The 24,990-nt window shown below is 35.4% G+C and overlaps 1 protein-coding gene across 3 annotated transcripts in view; it reads right to left on the bottom strand.

Moving 5' to 3' along the window:
• The window catches only part of LOC109062649 (calcium/calmodulin-dependent protein kinase type 1-like), a 42,008-nt gene that overhangs the window by 11,165 nt on the left and 5,853 nt on the right, over positions 1-24,990 (bottom strand). For 2 of the 3 annotated variants that reach the window (XM_042766060.1, XM_042766059.1), the window contains 2 exons: positions 23,388-23,498; positions 3,303-3,434 (listed from right to left, as the gene is read on the bottom strand). In XM_042766060.1, the coding sequence (XP_042621994.1) occupies positions 3,303-3,434; positions 23,388-23,473 (218 nt within the window). In that variant the 5' untranslated portion in view covers positions 23,474-23,498. Of the gene's footprint in view, positions 1-3,302; positions 3,435-20,294; positions 20,916-23,387; positions 23,499-24,990 lie in introns of those variants that run through there. The other variant, XM_042766061.1, reaches the window with a different exon arrangement.

Here is a 24,990-nt window from a genome sequence, read left to right as displayed (position 1 = left end):
TTGATGACGTTTCAGGAAACTCCAAATTAACTAGTCACTTCATGTGAAGTAAACTCTTTAAAAAATCGCCTCATCAGTGCAGGAAGCAGTGAATACTGCGTAGGAACCCTGAGAACCAGAAGCAGCTTGTGACATATTGAACAGACTGTACCTCCCTCCCACACAGCCTTGTGTTCATTCAAATGAAATATGCCGTCTATTCTGATTAAAGTCTATGAGAGGGTGGATTTTGTATTAATCTAGTGCATAATAAAAAAGAGTTAAAGGAAAACATATGAACTAATGTCACACATTTTCCTCCATAACCCCTGAGTCTTGGTCTTCACTGCCCCCACAGCAGTAAACAGCCCAGCTGATTTTCATTGACTGGATGAGTGTTGAGTGACTTGTGTGGGCTCTAATTGAGCCAAACGTTGGAATCCTACACACCTCCCCACTGACAATATGACACAACAGAAGCACCTGAATGAGTCACAGAGTCTCTCTTCCACTCATTCTCATTCTTTCTCTCCTGTCAGCAACACATACACTCACCCACTCCCCTTCTCGACTCCCCTTTTTTTTTGCTTTCTTCTAAACTACACACCACTCAGACCCACACAAACGTGGGCAGTCAGAGATGCCACGATCCCAAAGCAAGGTTATTATTGTTAATGAATTTGAGTATTGGTTTACACTTTATTTTCAGGTGTCAAAAAAACCCAGAGGATCCATTGGTGAGCAAGTGATGTAACGATATTTTTTTCCAAATCAGCTCAGATGAAGAAACAAACTCATCTATATCTTGGATGGCCTAAAGGTGAGTACATTTTAAGCAAAATTTTATTTTTGGGGTGATGTATTTCTTTAATAAACAGCACATACTTTCTATAGGTTAAGGGGTTATGGTAAAGGTTTGGTTTAGGGTTAGTTACTTGTAATTATGCATCATTTACCATTACTATAGTAAGTAAAAGTTACATGTGTAACAAGAACACTGTAAAATAAACTTCTACATAGAATTGTATAACTAAACTCAAAATAAATTTCAAAGATTCAGTGCCATGAACTTTACTAACTCTGATAGATCCAGACTAGTTTTTCTCTGGTGCGGCCATCTGACACCAGATTTATGCCGATCATGTCTGTGCTGCTGAATCATAAATCCCCCAGAGATGCCAGAATGATGGTATCACAATTTACTTATGAATGTAGAAGCCATTATATATTTTGACCTCATTTCATTACTCACAAGCACGGTATACACGTTGAACTCAAATTTTAATGGTAATGATTTAGGATGATGCTTTTTCAGTACAGTAAATGTGACCACAGACAAATGAAACCATTTGAGGTGATATATTTTTGAATCATAAAAAACTAGGGCTGTCACAATATCAGATTTTTACTACATTATTATAGTGGCCAAAAGAACATATTCATAATGATATGATATTATAATGATATCATATGATATCATCGCGATATCTGTAGAAATTTCAATTAAATAAATAAATAAAGCTATCAAATTAATCTATAATTGTTTATTTTGTTTCTGTCCTTTTAAAGCCAATTAGTTGCACTTGAAAAACCTGCACAACCAACATTAAGGTGCAATACCACCACCCACTATGTTGGAGTGACAACCAGATAGTTTATAGTAATGTGTAGTATTAACATGATAATATTTCATATATTTAAATATCATACTGTCAGTATTGGCACATTGTGACACCCCTAATACAAACAAAATAAAAATGATGTATGAATCATTAAAACCAACTCAAACTGACAACCAAAATACACACACACACAAAAGACTATTAAAAATGTTCCAAATGATAATAACCCTGTTTTAATGTACTTAGACAGATCTTGCACTTGCTGACAGCAGATATAAGCATGGCCCAGAATGTCCTGTGCTCTGGTGTGCGCAGTAAGGTCAGTGAGCATGTCTTTCCTTGAGGACACCCTGTCGGATTCAGTGACATAATCTGGATGTCTTACACAATGCTGACTTCACAATCCTGCAGCACCATCTCTGTGAGTGACAAAGACTTGGGGACAAATGACAGCTAATCTGTTAAGCTGAGTTGAACTACTAGAGCTGCCTTGCTGTCTATATGTACTTCATGGGCAGCAGCCTTCTTAGACAGCTTGCTAACTAAAACAGAATCTCATACATGAGCATTTAAAATGATCAACATAAGCAGCAACTTTACAAATCCTACAAATAACACACTCACAAGAACCAGCCGGAAGACTTGGCTCATTCGACCATTTGGTGTCGACCTGTTGCTGAGCTAATGGCATATGGTAAATCCAAATGAAAAGGAAATTCACCGTATCTATTTTCTTTTATTGATCCTATTGTGAATGATTTGTTTATTTATTTATTTTTAATTTGTATGTCATTTCTAATCAAAATCTGTTCTGATGTATGCTGATGTATTCTGATGTCTCAAATCATTCAGATCAACATTCGCGACAAAAAAATATGTGCAAACTGTAATGAAGCAGAGATCAGTTAGTTCCTCACTATCCGCGCTGAAGCTGAGATCGTTCGCCAGCTTAAGTGAAAGTTACCGTGCCTAGCATTTTCAACTCATACATTTCACGTCACATACAGATGTCACGTGTCATTACGGGACCTTTAAGGGACCTTTACGGGTTGTGTGTGAATGCACGCACATATTCGGGGAAAACACTGGCAGTGTGAAAGGGGCAAAATCTAGCGACCCGGGAACAATTGCCGGGACACATTGCCCATGTATTTTCTGGAATCGCAGTGTGAAAGGTGCTTTAAATTGCTGTCTAAGTAGGACAGCTCATTAGGTTTTGCAACAGGGTTAAATAAATGAATGAGGAAAGAATCAAATTTTAAATACCCTAGTTTAAGTCTAAGGCCCTTTCATTGGTGCCAGCAGATATTGTTTAGAAATGTGACTTTGCAGCAGACAGTGAGTGCTTCCTCATTCACACGTCGGCTCAAATCTCTCTGTGAATACTGTGCCTCTTTGCCTGTGGTAACCCGGGCAACCCAGACACTAAAAATAGTGTCAGCTGCTCCGGCTTCAGTCATTCTCACAGAGCTTTATGATTCCAGAGGTTTAAACATAAGATTCTTAACACACGCACAAATCACTTACTGTCCTCTCACCCTGAGATAACACGGCTGTTACACATAGATGAAGAACGCCATAGACTTTACAACTATGGGCCTCACTGTTCATGCAGCTAGTAGGTGGTGATATTTAATTTGTGTGTGTGTGTTTGTCATATACATCCGTAAGTGAACTGAAACAGCTGTTTTAAGGACTCACTTGTGGAGCACGGCAATCTCATTTTCAATGCTGCTCCCCTTCCCCTCCAGAGCTTTTTTCGGGATGCATTTTATCGCAACTAGTTTCCTTGTCCTCTTCTCTTCTGCAAGCATCACCTCAGAAAAAGCCCCTCTGTAAGACAAGATCCATATAATCAATCAGACTTCTGTAAAACCAGGGGTCCATGAAGGTCCTACAGGGACAGATATACAAAGCATTTAGACTATAAATATCATATACATTTAATAACATGTCATGACTGTTTGAATAAACATTAACTAAAGATTAAGAAATTAAATGTAATAAATATAATAATGCGAAAGTTGTTATAAATTTAATTTGTAATTAAAGTTAGTGTTGAGAAAATCTAGTTTTTATCTTAGAGTCATTTTTCGATAATTGAAATAAAATGAAATATAAATAATACATTACTAAACTATTTTACATTTCTATAACATTAACAAATGAAAATTTAGAATTGCTGCACTGACAACTAACTGAAATAAATAAGTACTAAAATTACTAAATATGAAATAAAATAAATTAAAGCTACTTAGATAGAAATGTAAAAAAAGAAGAAAAAAAACACATAGCAAAATTACTAAACCTTCAGCTAAAATAAAAATGAAAACTGAAAATATAAAAATAAAACTTAATTTGAAATATTAATAAATACAATAGCATATAAATAATACTAAATAACACTTGTTCCTGGCTCAGAAAAGTTGGCAACCCCCAAAACATTAAAGGCAAATACCTATGCGCAAAATTCCTAAAATTTTTGGCATAAGTAACATGCTGCTGAGAAAGCTCTCTAATCATTTTATTTTTAATATGAATGCCAAATCTTTCCAGGGAAAGTCACAGACGGGTTGAATGTTGACACAGATATACTTGTCACAACGAGACATAACAAGACAAAACATGGTACAATGGAAAGCAATAAAACTCTTCCATTGAAAATTTGCATTCATATCTAAACCAGCTGTGAATGAGACAGGAATATTTAGCTTCTATTTCTGTGGCCCTGTCCACAAAGAAAACCCATTGGCTCTTAGGTCACTCCATATCGCTGGACATAAAATATCGCATTTGATCATTATAGCTAGTGGGTCAGTTAAAGTGAAGGAAAACAGGAAGCAGATGTTAACAGAATTCCTCTGAAGGGATAACAACACAGGCAGCAAGTTCTCAAGAAGAGTTTAAGGATCCAGTTGAAGTATGTAAATTAAGGTGACTTCAATAATCACTTGTGATTATCTACAAATTAAAAAAATGGGGTAAATTTATTTTTGTATGTTTTTATTTAGTTTTTTTTTTTTTTTTTAACTCTTTTCCCCGCCAGCATTTTTGAAAAAAGTTGCCAGCCACGGCCAGAGATTTTGATTATTTTCACTCATATTTGAGTCCCCAGTATATTTTGCTGTATTAATATTTGAAAATGCAATACACCAAAATAAAGATCAGTGCCTCTACTTTTAAACAAAAAGTTTTTGGCGGGTAAGTGTTGTCTTCTAAAAGACGAGATAACTCGTCAGTGGCAGGGAAAGAGTTAATTCTTTGTGGGTTCCTTATATTAATATCATAATTAATAATTATAGTGATGTATGAGGATCAAACTACATTTGAATGAAAACAAAATGTAAACTCAAAATACAATTTACCAAAAATCACACTATGAAAAATATAAAAAAGTAACCTTTGCAAATAGTAAACATATCCAAACAGTATTATAACAAAATAATGGCCTTACAAAAACACATTAAAAATAAATCTTGTCTAAAGTAGCGGCGTGCGAACAAGTAATCAGTATAGCTCGCAGCGCCCTCTGCTGGTGAAAATAATCACAATCATATGTATGCCAGCTGGCTAGATTGGTCGGGCTTTTACAGTGTGTTTGCGGGTTGTTTTTAATGTGCTGTAAAATGGGGACATTTCCGGGGACAGCTCCAGTTGGGTACGGAACACCAAAAACTGGGACTGTCCCCAGAAAACGGGGAAATCTGGTCACCCTAAATGCTACACTCTGATTCAAACAAAAACACTGATTCATTCAGGAAATAAACAACATTAGTGTGTGGTGGTCAGAGACACATTATATGTAACTCTGCGTTGGCTGGATATATTTTCACTGTAGGAGAAAATGATATAGACTAACTGGCCAAATTTCTGTCTGAAATGTAGGAGTTTTAGAATTCAGAGTTTTAGAATGTTTATTCTTCTGATGGTAAAAACACAAGTCATGGAATAAAGGAGTGTGTTTCAGGTAGGGGTGTGCAATATGGTGTATAATAATATCGTGATTGTTGTTTTAATGATGTGTGAGCTTACATTACCGAGTATGTCACTCAGTTTGAAAAGCAAAGAAAAAACAAAACAAAACAAAAACATGTCTTGAGAGTCCTATTAATATGGAGGTTGGATGCAATCATTATTCAAGACATGGGGGCAAAAATGTTTTGCAAGATCTATGAACAAGAAATTCATGATTTGAGTTACATTTTAGACACTATATTATTATTTTATATTTCTGCTAATCTCCACATTTTTAATGACATCCATCATTTTGAGAGATACAGTAAAATGCAAGAAAAAAAACCATTAGCACAACTATTTTCCTATTTTTAAACATGAGATTTAAATAATCAAATATTTAATAATAAAAAAAAAATCGCCATCCAAATGCATTAATTTTATCACTGAGGTAGCATATAAAAGTATAATTTCACAGTTCTGTATTTAGAATGTTATATTTAAAACATTAATCTCATTACATCATTTATGCAATTGTGAATGCAGTGTAAATGCATTCAACTCACCTCTGAGCTGCATTAAACATATAAAGCTTCTGTAACACTTCTGCAGTGCAAAAATTATTTTGATTTTGTTAATACTTAATAATTAATTATCAGATTTTGTTAATACTGATTTCATTTGATTGGTAACAGTTTATAGTGTATTATTAATATAACTGAATTTATTGATTAAATGTGAAAATGTGAAATAAAAGATGATGCATACAAATTACAAGGTCAGAAAATGCAATTAAAGGTACAAATTCCACTGGAAACCAATTTAAGAGAGGAAATATTATCACTTAATGGAAAATTAAAAATGTTTTTTTGTAACTGAAATATTATGAAGCCCTTAAATTGTTAGATCTAAAAATCACAACAGATACAGTTTCTGTGCCACTTATAAAAAAATGGATTTTGTTGATACTGATCGTTACCAGTATTATTCTACTTGCATTTATTGATTAAATGTGAGAATGTGGAATAAAAGATGTTGCATACATCTAAAAATCCCCTTAAAGGTAAAACTGTCACTGGAAATTAATGCAAGCCTCAGGAGTCAGCTGTCACCAGCCAAGGCACCAGCACAAAAACACACAGCAAAATATTGTCTAAATTATTGTTATCGTTGAAACCCAAGTATCAATTCATCTTCGGTTGTTTCAGTTGTCTTTATACCATTACATGCAGTCACAAGACACGATTTGAACAGAAGATCCGTGATCAGGCCTAAAAGCTCTGATATCATCAGTAAACCACCCAGCCTGTTCAATATTTGAAAATGGAATGAAGATTAAGAGTAAACTCATTATTAAACAGGATGTGATTATAGCTCCTCGGCAGCACAGATCCGGCCAGGCAGACTTATCCCAGAGAGCTCAGCACAGCCATAGAGGACAAACATTGATATGATACACAGTTAAGCCCGCATGCGTATGTGTGTCCTCAGCACATGACAGGAGAGAAGACAGGAGAAAACTCCGGGCTAAACTGTCGACGCTGAGCCTATGAGGACATAACAGGACATATCCCATCACCTCATGCACTTGCTCATATACAGCAATGCCACACTAGTGCTGACACACAACTGAACATGATGTCGCACAGCTATTTATATGACGAGCGTGGAAGAGCAACTGTGCGTATGTCAGACATGCTTGTTTTAGTCATGTGATGTGCAGTGCTGTGACCTCATCAAACTCAATATAGTTCGACATCTGGAATCAGTTGCTCTGTTGCAAGGAAACTACACGCTAACACATACATACTAGTCTAACACTAGTCGGATTGCAAATGTAGAACTGTAACAGGACGTTTCAGTGAAGTGAGAAAAAAATGTGTTATCTAAAATTTTTTGCAGATGTTACATACTAAATTTTTTTAACTAGTTTTATGACTGATTAAAAGTGTAGTAAACATGGATAAAATAATTTCATATAATAGGAAACAGAAAACTATAATATTTATATACAATTACATACAATACAATGCAATTTAAGAAGAAATTGTAAATGGTGATGGCATGGGCAAAAATTGCCAGGTAAATACCTTTTGAGCCAAATCTTTGCTATGTGGTTGCTAAGGTATTCTGAGTGTTTTTTGTTTGTTTGTTTGTTTTTGTTTTTTAGTAGGGATGCACAATATGTTGGCATAATATTGGTTATTATTAGGTACATAAAAAAAAGAATATATTTCAGTTTGCGTCAACCAGATCAGTATTTCAGACCAGGTTTGTGAACTGGATTAACCGATTACTTGAAAAGATTTGACTCAAAACGTAAGGTTTTTTTTTTATTAGTTATTTATTTATTTTTTTTCCCACAAAGTTATAATATGGCTATATTTACAATTTTACAATGAGTGGTAATGGTATGGACAAAATTTGCCAGGGTGTTTAAATGTAGTTGGTAAGGTATTCTGAGTGTTTTTTTTTCTTGGAATGCACAATGTATCAATATATCAGTATAATATCTTAAGTCTTCAAAAACCCAAATAATTTAATATCTGAATAATAAGAGCCACAAACTGGTAACACTGTATTTTAAGGTGACATAGTTACACATTACATATACTTACAGAAAATAGTAATAAAAGAAATGTTGCATAATTACAAGCAACTAACCTTAAAACAAACATGAACCTTAACCTTAATAGAAAATACATGATGTTACTTGTAATTACTGTATAATTACACATAATTACTTACATGTAATTATAGAGTAACACAGACACCTTAAAATAAAGTGTAACACAAAATTATATTATCCCTATTTAATATTCCTTTAATGCCAGGGCTCACAAAATCGCTAGCCCGACGTCCCGGCGCTATTGTGTCTTCCAGTCAAGCTACCAAAATATCTCTTAAAAACAGAGCTCCCACAGTTCCTTAAAAAGTCTTCAATTTGGTTTAAGGCCAGAAAAAGTCTTAAATACCTTAAGGTGTAAGAAAAGTCTTAATTATAATTTCAAGAGGTTTTTCATTTGGGGATGGAAAGACAAAAATCGCGATATGGCTGGATTAAACCTCAAAAGGTTATAATTTCACTGAATAAATGGCCAATGAGCGCTGGACATTTCAAAGTCAAACTGTCTTCAGCATTTTCATTTCATCCTTCCCATCAATATGAATATCGACCCATGTTTTTACGCAGCAGTTGTACATATGAAATAAGTTAATGTGCCTTCTAAAAATCTATTAAGACAGTAATATTTATGTTTGAAATTAACATAATAATTTATCCATTTGACTCATCCCTTTTCTAAAAAAATATTTAAAGGCTGATGCTTATCATTTTATAAGACCTTTTGTTTTTGTGAAAACCTGTTTCTGAACTGTAAATCATGTCAGTTTACGGATTAATATGTTACCTTGGACATTGCCATACCGCGCTCATAAGGTGTTCATTTTAATTGTTCAGGTCTTTATAAGAGTCATAAAAAGCCTTTGATTGATTTTTGAAAAAAATAAAATAAAATGATGAAGATACCCTGTGAATAGTGAAATGAAATTCCTTCCTTGATTCTTTGTGTTTTGAAAATGTTTTTGATTGACATTTTGACTGCTATCCAATTATCTACATAAAAAAATTATCTTTTTTATTTGGGCTAGTTAAATTTATTTCGGGATACCAAAATCTGAAGAGTGCCTGTTTTTGAGCATTTCTATGCTAGGGTATTGTTTGGTTGTAGGGTGTTCCAGAGGGTTGCTAGGTGATTGCTTACTGGTCCAAATCTTAAGAGCCCATAAGTATGATTAATAGTAATAGTGCTCTTCAGAAAGAGCAACAGTTCAGAGCTGGGAATTGTGGGATGTTTGCAAAGCGGCACATTCCTCTCCGGTCAGAGAGACAAGAGGACGGCCATCTGGTGGAAGCAGGGAATGTGGACTAGATTATGACACAGGCCTGTCTATTGTGGCTTCCTGATTATAGTTTCTGAATGACGCAGAGGACAGAGAAAGGGTCGCTGGGGGCAGATATGGACTCCAAAACATGATCTTGAATTATATAATTTGTTATGCCTGACAGACTGTAATTTTGATTAATGCTAAACATAATTCATTTTGTCAATGTCAGTCATGCTTTTGATTTTTAATTTGACTGAGCATTTAAAAAATATTCTTCAGTACTGGATATGTTTCTGCCTTCTATTTGGAACAGTCATTGACATCTTTGGGAGAACTGTCACATTCTCTCTCCTTTCTCTTCTCTTTCCCTTCATTAAGCACTCTTTCCCATTAATATACTGTCTATCTCTCTCTCTTTCATTCTCATGTTCCATTAACAAAAGTCTGTTGGTATTTTGTTATATATTTTCCTGGGTTTGGCTGCTGGAGAAATTGTGGTTTCCCTGAGAGGAAACAAGAGGTCAGGCGCAGTGCAGGAGGGAAAGCAACTTCCAGCCTGTGTTACATGACTCTCACATCTCACTTTATAAGGAATAGACTTTTTGGAAAAAAATTTAAAGGAACAGTTCAAGGAATAGTTGTATGGTTCAAATCGTAAACCAATCATTTAGACCTCTTTTGTGAACCAGATCAAACAGTTCCTTGAAAAGATTTGATTCGGGTCTGTTTCATTACAAAATATTTTCAAATAGCTACATTTATAATACATTTATGATGCATCTGCGTCCTTTTGGAAGCTCAAAGCTCCTTTTTGGGGGGTTCTAATTGCATATAAAAGAGTGTCCGGTATATTATTTAAGATTTCTTCACATTAAATTAGAGCACTGAGGCAAACAAATTTCACGGGGATGTGACATTCTTTAGAAAACTATTAATCCAATCTAATTAGATACCACAAACAAATTAATAATGCATCTCTCACCACATGGCATCTTGCTTCCTGAGGCAGTGCTCAGCCTAAATTCAGTTCAGTTCAGTGCAGGTCCCACAGACTCGACACAGAACCGACACTTGTGCTGATTGCGTTATGTAACGTTCCCCAAAATAAACAAAAAGCAGGTGCAGCTTTTGTGCTGGAGGCCAGACTGAGACTGAATTGTGTGAATCAAGTCAGACGACCCAGTTTTTCTGGACGGATGCCATATATCTCTGTTTAGTTCAGGTTAACCTTAAAAGCTGATAAAGAGTCTGTGTGAGATCAGCTGATCTGAGAACAGCATTGTGCATTTTACATTTTTACAGCATAATCTGGATTGGGACATAAGGCAGGCTGATCCAGAGCATTCCATACTGGTGATTTGGTTCTTCACTGTGTTTTTGGATGAACCAGTTATTTATAGTACAGTGAAGTAGGGACTTCCTGCATAAAAAAGCTACAGGCAGACACTAGCAAGCATTGATTCCTAAACATGTCAACTGGTAAACAACCAATCATTTTAAATGCCCAATTATGATATTTAAGTACAAGGTGGCCAATATAATCCACTAAAGAATAACCAATTTTAGCAATTTATGTTCATATTTGCTAGAAATATTTATATTTTTCATTATATACTGTTTTCATCAATGTTTCACTGTCCTCACTGCAAAAGAATGATCCATATATATATATATATATATATATGTATTTAAATATATATATATATATATATATATATATAAAAATTAATTAAAAAAATATATTTATTTTTTTCACAAAAATATTGTAGTTATTTTAGTACTATTTATATACTGTTTTGGTATTTATTAATATTTTGAATTAGCTTTATTTTTTATTTCAGTTTTCATTTTAGTTTTAAGTTTTAGCAATTTTGTCACATGCTTTTGTCATATTTATTAGTTTTTTTGTATATATTTCTATCCATCTTTATTTTTATTTCACTTTTAGTTTTAGTTGTTTAAGTACTTCAACTTATTTAATTTCAGTTAGTTGCCAAGGCAACATTATTCATTTTTATTTTTATATTTTTATTAAAGTTTTTCATCTAATCATATTTTATTTCAGCTTTAGTTCAGTGAATGAAGGCTATTTTATTAGTTTTTGTTTAAAATAACAACTTCCTGTTTAAAAAAAAAAAATTAAACAAGCTGGAAATGATACATTACTGATTGGTCTGTAGTTTTGAAACACATTCTTACTGATGCTTTCATGAAGTCATTTCAGCAAATTCGACAAACCTTGATCTATGTTAGCAATAGCATGCTGAATAACATCTTAAGATCTTGTTGATAAATCAGCAGAATTTGCAACAGCAATGTGGTAATTTCAGTGTAACTTGAAACTCTCTAAAGACTTTTATATATGGTCGGAACAGTAATATGGTAAAGCAATGTTCAATAAATTGTTAAATTCATTATTAATAATATTCAGTGAATATAATAATAATAATAAACTATTCTTGTAGCTTTAACTTAGTTCTTGTTAACACTTCTGTGAATCTGCCAAACAGGAGGCACAGTTATTAGTCTGCGGTAAAAAAAAAAAAAAAAACTCAAACTATCACTATGAGCTGTCTACTGTTCACTTTATATGCACAAATACACAATGCAGCAATCCATTAAGCAAAGAGCTGCTATGGGAACTTAAAAGCAGACAACTGTTAAGTTAGTGTGTTTGTCTCAATCCTACACTCTTCAAAAATAAAAACTAAAGAACAGGGGTCTGAAAGATCCAGAAGAACAATAAAAGCAATTTCATTTTACTGTAATAAAATGCTATTCACTATATAGGCCTATGCCTTACATATTCCCTTAGGTCATTGCAATAGTGTTGCTGCACACATACAGTACTTCTAGCATACATATGATGTCAACAGTTCCACTAGGCATGTGATTCACAGAAGTCATATAGTGGATGAGCACTATAATGTGGTCGATCAGTGTTGCACACATACACTCACAAACAGCAGCACTGATTGATCCCCCGGGATACTTTTGTTTCCAAAACAGGAGTTGTGACCTCACACCTGGCCGTCGGCCGAGCCTGGAGGTTAGCCTGCAGACACTACCATTAAACATGAACAGACAATATCTGTTATGATTAGACTAGACAAACAGAAAAGAAGAGGGGAGACAATAAAAGTGAATTCCAAATGTTATTTGTACAATGTAGAAAGAGCACACTATTTGTAGGGGCCTTTTATGGATGTTCACTTCCACATGGCCTTTAATGAAGTGTACATATGATGGTCAGATGAAAGGAAGTCATTTCATTGTTTGAGATCACATTAACAAGTTTTTCACATGATCAAGTTTTAGAATAAAACAAGACTATGATAGACTATATTTAACACATGTGACCTATACATAACAACAGGAACATTTATTAGCTCTGTTCCAAAAACTAGCAAACTGCCGTGCTAGATGTCTACATAAGCAGCTGCCTTTTAAGCACTCTTGCATTGCACTATGCTGTTTTTTTTATTGTTTTTCTGTATAAATGTACTAGATGGACGCAATGGAGCGCTGCACTTGCATTTTGTGTCTTTCTGCTTTCTGATTTTTTATTTTTTATTTTTTTTCCAAATGCAATAAAGGAGATTCCAAACCAAAACTGTGTTCTCTCCGAGTAATTTGTTCTGAGCGGCTTTTCTCTTTGTGTAATGAAACATAAACTGACAAGCATAATCATCAGCAGTGCTCAGTCTGTCCTGCCTTTCCCCTCTAATGGTATTGCGCAGATGAACCTGAATATCTGCTGCGATTTCAAGCTCATTTATGAATGGCGTTAGCTGAAGTGCATACTGTGATTGCTACTTTTCATAACGATGTACAATCTTCTTTCAAAATAAAATGCCCCTTAACAATTAATATCAAATAAAAACAAACAAAATAACAAAAATAATTATAATCTGGTGTAACAACAACATTTTCCTGCAACATCAGCATGCAGTATTCAGGAATTAAATTTTTTTCTGTAAAAGGATACATGGGATGCTACCTTGAATTCTGGACAAAATAAAAGCTACATGCTACCTATACAGGACACCTATTGGAATAACCTTCACATTTTTCCTATTAAAGTCTAGTCTCGCATAGCCAGAGCCCACCCATGAGGCCGTTTGACCGACATGTCAAACAACCCATCACAGTTTGTTTCGTTCATGTTTTGGGGCGTGGAAATGTCACCACAATAACAGACCAGTGTGTAAATCTCTTGGACATATTTTAAGGAATCTGTGCTACAAGCTTTAAACATTTTATGTACTATTGAAATCCAGCATTTAGTTGATCCTGATAAGCGCTTGTTATCACAGTTGTAAACACAACGGCTTTCTTCTTTCATGAGGGGGTTTGGCAGCACGGTATCTTTGTTTCCAGGCGGAACGTTAAAGAATGTGACACACACATCTCCTGGAAATCCTGTATAATTCAACCAATCCGATGACGACTTCGAAACTCCACTTTTGTGTGCCGTATGCATCAGACGTTTAGTCAACGGTCTGTGGCTGTGACGTCTGAGGCTGAGACTAGTGAAAGTCTAACTTGATCAACAGCTCCTCACCTTCATGAATGCATCTGTTTGTGCAAGATGGGCACACCTGATAGAGGAAATGGAGGAGAGGCTGATGATGCAATGACTGATGAAGCAGATTAGTGGGCCTAGGGGATGTGGAGATATGAGTGACAGCAATCATCAATATGCGTGCAAATGCGTGTGTGTACAAGGATTGGTGATTCAATAATAAATGCACAGGGACACCTCGTGAGGTTTACCAGCCTGGAGACACCTGCTCTCGCTCTCTCACACACACATAAACACACACACACACACTCACACGCACACGCACGCACACACACACACTTTCAATTACCACTAACACTTCGACTAGCACATAACAAATAATTAAAACCAAGCAGTTTTACTAAATGTTGACTGATCTATCAGCCTATCACAGATCACAAAGTAGAAACAAACACGACAACAGCCAGTTGTGCATGTCACTAATAAGTCTGCATGTTCTGTGTGTGTGTGTGTGTGTGTGTGTGTGAGTGTGTGTGTGTGTGTGTGTGTGTGTGTGAATGATTAGCATAGTTTCATCTATTACTCAAACTGAAACACACGTGACGCTCACAGTGTTTTCAGTGTCTGCCATCTCAATATATGAGGACTTCACACATGAACTTCATCTCAAGAGCTGCTCTGAGAGTCACTTCACTGTTTAATTTGAGAAAAACTACTGTAAATTCACATTGAAACTCAAAGATCTTCACAACCAACCGCCAAAATAAAAGTTTGGCTTAACTAAAGAAATTATGACAGAAATATATTACTATTGCACACTAAAATGTATTATTATTATTATTATTATTATTATTATTATTATTATTATTATTATTATATTATATATATATATATTTAAATATTATCCATGTTTTAATTTCTACAGTTCAGATGTGCAGCAATTTATTTTAAATATATATATGAATTTATGAAATATTTGCACTGCCACTCAAACTGCTCTGACAACACTTTGGATGACACACCATGTTCCTCTAGCTGTGGGTTAAACCAACACCCACAAGAGCCCGTGACTGCATCCACTAATAAGCAGCAAATGGAAATTCAACAAGCCCTAGTGTGCTTCACATCAATGAAAAAGAAACCATTAAATCGCTATGGCAACTCAGCAGTGATTTGGTTCAGCTCAGTGTCTATTCTGAGGGATTGTGGGTTCTTCATAATCAAATCAAGTACCTGGAGGAAACGGTGCATCAAAACTGGATATTCAAGTACCAAAACATTCTTCTGTTAAACAGGATAATGTTACACAGCAAAACAAAGCCAAGGCAAGCATCATTTTTACTACTGTTCATGTCTGGCGTAAGGCATGAAAACCCATAATAATAAACTTATCCCACACTGTTTGTATTACAGACTTGAAGGATATCTCAAATCATGCAGCTTTTTGAGTGATTAGACATTTTTATGATGTTCTTCTGGCCATTTAAAGTAGACGTAAATTCTAACAACATAGAAATCATAGAAATCTAGTGTACAGTTGCATTAAACTATACCAGATCAGTGTTGTTATTGTTGACTAAAACTGAAATGAAGCTGAGATTAAATAAAATATAAATATTGGATGAAAAAAGTTCTTAATATTCTTAAATTAAAACTGAAATAAATAAAAAATAAAGCTGTATTAAATAAAAAAGTAATACAAATGACAAAAGCACAACAAAAATTTAAACTTAAAATTAAAACTGAAAACATAAAACTAATTCAAAATATTAATAAACAACTATAAAAGTATATAAATAGTACAAAAAAATATCATCGGTCAACAAGTTCTACCGGTATTTTTTTCTTTGGAGGACTCCTATAAGCATGAAATTTACTTTTCCTTTTCTGTTGTATTAAACAAACTTACTTGAGCAGGCAAAAACAAAAAAAAAAACAACAACAAAAAAAACACTACAATTAAAATACAAAACTAAAATCTATTTAAAATAAATACTAACTAAACTTAAAATAAACGGAATCTAATTCAAAGCATTAATTATTATTAAAACACTAAATAACAGTATATAAATAATACTAAAGAAAACTTGAACTTTAAAGGCTTGTGACATGGCAATCACACCAAAGTTTCCTGTACCTCAGACAGTACAGAACGGCGCTATCATTCGGTTTCATTCACAAAAAAAGCAAAAAACATTTAAAAAAAGGAAAAGAATGTTTTAAACATCAACTTTGAAGTAGTATGTTGGAATCTAATATTTATTCAACTCTTTCACTGAATGATCAGTTTTTACTTGGGTTTAGAGGATTTCTGATATTGGACAACAGCTGAATGGACCTCCATGCATGTTTGAAGACATCTGACACTTCACTGTGTGCTGTAGACCTGGTGATAGACAGGCCACCTCCTGCTGTGCCCCGGAGTGACTTTTTAAGGGCTGGGAGAACGAGTGTAAGTCATGTTATTGGAAACAGGGCTATACGTCTTCCTGAGAAACCCCAAATGCAGACTTGCTTGTCTAGAGGCACATGAAGCTAAGCGGGTCTGACACAACTATGCTGACAGAAATTCGTCAAACTGCTGGGCTGGCTGTCCTGCGCTCTCGCTGTCTATCAATCACTGAAATGAAAGTATGAGAGCACGGGGTCAGCAGCAACAGCAACAGAGGCGATCCATACTCCACATTGATTTTAGATTATTCCAGTTCTTCCAAACCACCCACACACCGCCAGCCCCGCAAAGCATCCTGGGAAGTGGCATAGTTCTCGCAGTGCCACTAAATAAGGTTGGGCATGTGATCTGTTGTGGAACACTATACATTAGCTAACATAAAAACACAGCATGATAAGACCATCTATTCCATCTATTTGACAATAAAGCGGGTGACAAAATCCTGTACAGATTACCGTTCAAAAAGTTTGATCAAATTAATCAAGGTGTCAGCAAAAATGTTACATTGTTACAAAAGATGTATGCTGTTCCTTTGAACAAAGAATCCTGATTTCCACAAAAAATATTAAGCAACACAACCATTTTTTAGCTGTGATAATCATAAGACATTTTTCTTGAGCAGCAAATCAGCATATCAGAATGATTTCGAAAGGATCGTGTAAGACTGAAGACTGGAGTAATGATGCTGAAAATACAGCTTTGCCGTCACAGAAATACATTACATTGTTAAATGTATTCAAATAGAAAACAGCTATTTTAAATTTTAAATAATATTTCACAATATTAATTTTTTACTGTATTACAAATGCAGCCTTGATGAGAGTTCTTTCAAAAACATCTAATAAAATCTTACAGACCCCAAAATTTAAAACGGTACATGTTTATTGTATGGTGGCCGAGTGAGCTCAACGTGCTGCAATTTAAGAAAACACATGCAAATAGAAAAATTAAGAAAACATCTTCAGCATTTTGATAACACATGTGCAGCATATACTCAAAATACAGAAACGTGCTGTACATATTCACAACACAACCAAATACAGAAACACGCTGCAAATACTTGCAACACAACCAAATTTAGAAAAGCGAAGCAAGCAGCATAGACCACAACGGAAATGTTTCAAGGGGACCTCAACAACCCTTGCAAAATTTAACCATGGTTTTATTATAGTACAAGTGTAGTAGCCATGTTTTTTGGCGTATTGGTATAACCACAGTTGTAAACATGGTAAAACTATGGTTAGTTTAGTAAAACCATGGTTAATTTGTGGTTACCGTGGTTTAACTATAGTAAACCAAGGTATTTTTTTATAGTAAAACCATGGTTCATTTTCTTAAGGGCAGTTGTAAATTAAGTTAGGCCCCGATCAGACAGAACAGGTTTTTTGCAGTGAGAGGTGCCTTTATTTAACTGTTTTCTACAGGCAGTGAGCGTTTTGTGCGTTGTTTATGTGCCGGGTGTTTTTGTAGGAGCATGTGCCTGAAGTTGAAAAAGAAAAAAACTCGACACCCGACGTCATTCGTGTTTTTTTTTTTCTCCATTGTTCAATTGAACAACCGGAAACCACTACTATTGTGTTGACGGAAGTTTACAGTTGCTTGGAACGTCCGGAGAATGCAATGATGGAGGAGAAAATTGTGGTGGCTATCGCATGTTACCCAAAGCTGTATTTTTTTCATTTTCTGCTAATATGGAAATTTACTTATCAGAAAACCAAAGATTTTAGAGCGCTTGCGCTATAATCCTTGATTAGACTGAGAGGACGGCTGATTCAGTGGTTGTCTAGCAACATAAAAAACACAGCATACTGCTCTTTTCTAAATTACAAAAAGTAAAAAAAAAAAAAATGTGGTGCGCCTCACATTTTCAAACCTGAAAAACACGGTCTGTCTGATTGGCTAGCTTACATAATGTTTCACAGTTACAGTTATCGTGCATTTCGTCAGCTTATTTAGGCTAATAATATCCAAAAAAAGCTAAGGAATCATATGATCAAGATGTTAAAATAAACAAAAATCTCACCTTTCAGAGCAGACATTGATAGGCATGTCCGAGCCAGGTTCATCACTTGTTGTGGTTCCCTAAAACATTTCCGATGTGGTCCGTATTTGCAGCTCGTTTCAGTATTTTGTCACATTGTGAGTATTTGCAGCACATGTGTTGTAAAACTGATGAAAATGGTTTCTTAATTTGCTGGTGTTTATTTTTCTATTTGCATGTGGTTTTTTTTTTTTTTTCATTTGCAGTGCGTTGAGCTCTCTAGGCCACCGTACAAAAGACATTTTTAGGGAACAGATTATCACAAGGGAGTGGGAAGCAAAGCCCTGGTACCTACCTGGAACACCCTAGCAAAGTCCCTTTAAGACAAGTCATGTGACTAGGCTTGCGATTAAATTTCATATTTGAAATCACCAAAGAAATCTGATAACAACTGTGTCAAAATGTTGTTTATTTTGCTCAAATAAAGTTATAAAAAGCTTATTATTCAGGCTAGCTCAGCCAGTGTGCATGCAGTCCTGAGCGCACATCTCAGAATGCTGACTGTTTCTATAGCAACCGGGACACTTCTAACGGCAGCTGCAGTGACGTGCTGACTTTACCGATTAGCGATTGGCTCCTTCATTCAGAAGGCGGGGCTTCCTGTGATTGAGCACCCATATTGAGCGTTGCAGGTTTACCCATTCAAAACTATACTAGTGACACGTCTTGGGTATTCTGTAGTCTTTGACCCTAGTTATTGCTTTTGTGCTCCCACCACCAATTCTATTTTAGAGCGTTATATAAATATCCATCCTGTACATCATACTTACATAAAAATGCTGTGTACATAAATATTTTGATTAGTCGTAGAAAAACTGCCAATCGTATTCTACCCTATTAACTAAAAATATCTCTGGGTACTGGCCAGCGGCACTCTCTTAGTTAATGGAAAACTGCTTCAGTCACTGTTTTTTTCCCCCTATTTCCACCTTCTATTTTGGAACATTTATGGTACATTTATTTTTAGGGCTTCCAGATTATTGGAAGGCTTTCAGGCTAACAGCGACACAAAAACATGCTGTAAACACCAGGCAATAGAATCAATACAAGCTCTTTTGTTACACTTGCCCCATAAGTGTTTGTTACAGCATGTCCACTACGTGATTGGAGTAGGAAATGACCAAAAACCAAACAGAAGAACAACCAAAATATACAAAAAGAGGGACATTAAATCCTTTAATATGAGTCTAATAAAAACTGACCTCATTTACTTTTATTGATACATGCTTCTGTCCTTGAAACCCGGAACAAATCATGTATATTATAAAGCTTTTGTCAAAATGTACAAACTTGCTCCACAACTGAAAAACGTTCCTTTTCAGATGACATCACCAAGACCTCTCATGGTTTAACCCCTCCCCTCCAACCACCTATAATATATATTTATACTATATTTCCATTGGAGAAAATCAGTTGTTTCTCCACATTCTTATCATGTTTAACTTGGAAAGTTATGTTGCATTACAGAAACAAAAATGGTTGTAAATGCTGTTTCATGTTGATATAGGCCTAAATATAATAAAACTATATTATTCTACTTATTACATAAAGTGCACTTTAAAACAAACCTTCAACATAGATGCTTGCAAACTAAAGTCAAGTTGATCAGACAACACATAAGGACTGTCATTACTTTTCACTTTATTACAGTTGGCAGTTGTAAATCTATAGGCTATAAGTTGACCTTGGTCAGTTCACACACTATAAGACATCAAGTGCAAAAAAAGACAAGAACGTGTATTGTTACAGTTGAGAGAAACTTTGTAAAACACACATATGCAAGAATTTAAGTCTAATGTACATTTGCTAAGCATCGCAATTATGTGTACTTACAGAAGATTACAGAACCCTCTTAACGACGTCCTCAAAAAACAGTCTGTTTAATCTGAAATACTGTCCATAGGAGTCACTTAGTTAAACATTTACTCAAGGAAGTCATTATGGTTTGATAAACTAAGTTTGTAGAATAACTACATAAGAGCGGGGGCACGAGGGATTGGGTGGGGGTGAAGAAGCATGACAGTTTTCAGTGCTGAGTATATCAACAACTGTAAAAATAGAAAGGAACAAACAGCGTCCTCCCAAAAGCTAAATACACAGTCTGTTGCTCTTGGATACAAACAGAGCAAACAGCGCTTTCACGAGAATCCGAATACACCAGAAATACTGTAATATATCTGTAACGTCCTGTATGATAGCGTAATATGAAATCATATGCTTTACAGCCAAACATCCAAGGTGTAGGGCCATAGAAGAGTTTGGAATCAAGTCCTTAAATAAAAGAGACGTGGAGGAACCACCACAAAGATATCAGGACTAGATCTTAGTGCTTTCTAGCATGTTACTAATGAGCTGCTAAAGTGTTTTGGGTGAACGCTTACTGACCAACTAGTATCTATGAGTTTTGGTTCCTCCTTCAGTGCAAGGGGTCGTTGACACCAATGAAGAAAACTATAATGATAACTGTACCACTAAAACGTTCTATGAGGATAGGGAAGTCCACACCACAACTATAACGATAACCGCAGAGAGTAACAATATTTTTGGCATCATTTTAAAAACAATTTTTCCAGGGAATTAGTGATACAAACCATTTAAAGCAAATGATGGCATAACGTAGCACGTGCTTTGAATAAACAAAGCGTTATTGTCCATTGTTGTGGATGTTAATGTAATTATAGTTATCCTTATCGTTATCGTCTTGATGTAAACAGGCCTGATGTCTATAGGATTTTCGGTTTGTTTTATGGTCTGCCATACGTAAATGGAGAACCTACTGAAAAAAAGAAGAAGAAAAAAACGGCTGAAATGCATGAAATGACTGCAAAGATTTTCTGTGCACGACTGCGCTACTGCAGAACCTGGAAAATATCTCAGTGAAAAATATGAATGAAGAACAGAGCAGCTTACTGATCCTGATCATGTATCTATGAACTTCAGGCTGACTCAGTTGCCTGCTGGAAAATCCATCTTAAGATGATGGCTAGCTTGTGTTTTAGAGCATTTTAGCGGGTTCCTAGATGGACAGTGTTCTTAAAACCAGCTTAACCACCACTTTGGCTTATTGTTGGTCCAAAATGGTCTTCAAGCTTGTTCCAGATGGTCCTAAGTTGGCTTTTACAGCAGGCTTTTATGACTCCACGCCAAAGGAAATGGCTTTGGTTTTTAAAAGATGCATCAATTTGCATTTCCTGAGCCTCACACTTAGTCAATAAATTGTGGTTTTAGTGAAGCACATTAACAGTTTGACAATATATTGACATCTTCTCCAGTGACACTGAGATTAATAAGAATTGATGGAATTGATGAGGAGCTGCATACTGTCCCTCAGAGCAGCGACTGTCCACTAAAACACAAAGTCACATAGGGGAAGCCTGAAGAAATTCAGCAGACCATCACGACTGGACAAAATACCCCTAAAATCTTTTCCACTAGACTGAACATTGAGCCTCTCAATGCTTACACCTTTACCCGCCAGATTATTAATAGAAAATAAAAACTTTGTTTCCATAGCAACAGTTATAGTCCATATGGAAAGTGTCTCATCCTGTTGCCAAGACAACCAACCCACGATGAACTCGCAGTTGAACGACGCAGAGCTGTTGATCTATCCTCAAACAAGCCTGGACAACATACAAAACTGACCTTAAGAACAGAGTTTGGCTAATATTGAAATCTTTAAGCTTGAGAAAGAAAAGCTTGAGATTAAGACTTTACCATTTGTTCCAGCTGGATTCTGGGACTGTTTAAAACATAACATGTGGTTCTGAATTCTCATTAAACCTACAGTATTTACAGCAGAGAAAAACAGACCAACTCTAGTTAAATAAATGAAAGCATAATTTCCCCTTCTTTCTGTTACTCTCACTGCAGACATGATCTCAAAGAAGATTCCATAAACATTACTGTGTGCACTGAATCCAGGCCTAGGATATGGGCTCTGAATATTCCCACTCCTGTCACTGCGTGAGAAGAGGTCAAGGGTCACCCTGCATGCCAGAAAACTAAACAAGCCCTAAAAAACAGTCCTTACAATGGCCCCCAGTCTTTAAACTGACTCTGAGTAAAGCATGTGGAAATGTTTAACGAATGATTAGAATTTGGAATTGAGCTCTGGTTCCTGTTTAGAACTGGTTCCAGCAAACAAAAAAAATAACATATAACGGTTCTTAAACTTCTGTATTTTTTGTTGACACTGATGGAATGCTGTACTAAAAGACTCTGACAGTGTTTTGTTGGAGAAGTGTTGCACCGCTACTGAATCTACAGGGCTAAATGAAGCACTTATAAAATAGCTAAAGAAAAAAAAAAACAATAAGTGGGATCAGAACCAGAAAAATGTCTAACTAAGAAAACATCTTTGTATTAATAAGCACTTTATGTAAAATAGCCTGGACAGTTTCATATCGGAATGACAGCAACATAAGAGCAGTTGCGGGAATTTTGTCGCTGCTTGTCAAATCGATAATATCTGGTTTGTTTTAGCCACATTATAGACATTTATAGCATTTTTTTTCTGAAGTAATGTTAGACAAGGTTTCTTGCACCAAAAATACTTTGAATTACACAGACTATAACTTTAAGACCTCTTTTTGTAAATGAGCTCTGTTATGATTGGATTATTTCCTATTGTGATTTGATTGGTCAGAGTGGGCTGAGTACTAAATACTGAATGTTCCCTATTAAAAGTCCATTAAAAGCTTGATTTCTTTGGCAAACATCATGATCATGCACTTGGAATGAAAGAGAAGTAATGTATGCACGTCAACACAAAAGCATCTTTAGCGCAAAACTTTACTATAATTCAATACAGACAAGTATGATTAATGTCAGGAAGAAACAACCGCCATCAGCTCAAATGCAAAAATCAGCAGTAGCTTTCTAGCGGCTGAAATGGAAGTAAAATCAAAATGTTCTTATACTTACGTTCCCAAAACCTCTTTGAAGTCATAGATGTCCTTGATGTTCACCGTTTTCTTTTTCCAAGAGTGTCCATCCTCTCCCAGTGGCATTTTGCTACGGTCAATGATGGAGAGACTGAGAGAGGAAGAGGAAATCATTCAATTACTATAGAATAAAGGCTATGCTAAATAATCCTATAAATATTTAGGGCCAAGTCTTATGTTTTATGACATGAAATTACCTGGAAACTAAGTCAGCTTCAGCTGAATTTCTAAAAACTTTGACCTACAGGTCTATTCACTTGGTCCTTGACCTTGCCATGTAGAAATCTTCAGGTTTACATGACTGTGGTATAATCTACAAATGTCACCGGAAGACACATGATGTTTCTTTAAAGCATTAAGACCTTTTACTATGTGTAAACTGTTTACTATTAAGGCACCATTATGTCAGAACAAGTGCATCCCATCTGTCTGTGTTTTCTTGAGCATTTCAAAGCAACGGCTCTGACAACTACACACTTCTATTATCCAGGCCTGTTTTATTTAGCTCAAGTCTTCCATGAGACACGAGAGTGTAAACAGCAGTTACTTAAAGAATCTTGCAAGACTTGTGTGTCCACATGGGTTTATCTTTTGTAGGTTGTAAGTTAGTACTGCACATACAAAGAAAAAAGTTGGTTTCACTATATTAAGCTAACAGTCTACTAATACTCTGATGAGAGTCAGTAGACATGTAGGTGTAACATTATTTATTGTCAACAGAATGTTCAAAAGGGACCATCAAAATAAAGTGTTACCAAAAAGTTTAATGCTTAGCTGGTTAAGCATGGTAAAAACTAATTTTTTTTTAAACAATTTTTCACCATATGTCTTAAAGGGATATTCCACCCCAAAATGAAAATTTTGTCATTGATCACTTACCCCCATGTCTTCAGAATACAATTTAAGTTATTTTGGATGAAAACCTGGAGGCCTGTGACTGTCCCATAGACTGCCAAGTAAATAACAGTGTCAAGGTCCATAAAAGGTTTGAAAGTCATCGTCAGAATACTCCATCTGCTATCAGACGAGCAATCTGGGTAATATGAAGCAATGAGAATACTTTTTGAAAGCGAAAAAAACAAAAATAATGACTTCATTCAACAATTCCTTTGTCAACAGTTGCCTCTGTGTCTCTCTATATCACCGTATGCTGCGTATGCTCTTCTGTATCAGCCGCGACACAAGGATACACTGTTTCTACGTGTATTTAGCTTTGATTTGAAAGAAAACAGCGCATCCTTGTGGCGCAGCTGATACAGAAGAGCAAACACAGCATACAGTGATTATGGACAGACACAGAGGAGGAATTGCTGAATAAAGTCTTTATTTTTCTTTTCTTCGCTTACAAAAAGTGTTGCCGTCGCTTCATATAACCCAGATTGCACGTCTGATGGCAGATGGAATATTCTGATGACGACTTTCATACCTTTTATGGACCTTGACACTGTTATTTACTTGGCAGTCTATGGGACAGTCACAGGCCTCCCGGTTTTCATCCAAAATATCTTAAATTGTGTTCTGAAGACGAATGGAACTTTTACGGGTTTGGAACGATCCTAAGATCAATAACAAAATAACATTTA

This window comes from Cyprinus carpio, chromosome A11 (genome assembly GCF_018340385.1).
Source record: "Cyprinus carpio isolate SPL01 chromosome A11, ASM1834038v1, whole genome shotgun sequence".
Taxonomy (NCBI): Eukaryota; Metazoa; Chordata; class Actinopteri; order Cypriniformes; family Cyprinidae; genus Cyprinus; species Cyprinus carpio.
The sequence above is the reverse complement of the archived record's forward strand: the minus strand, read 5'-3'. Positions and strand labels throughout refer to the sequence as shown.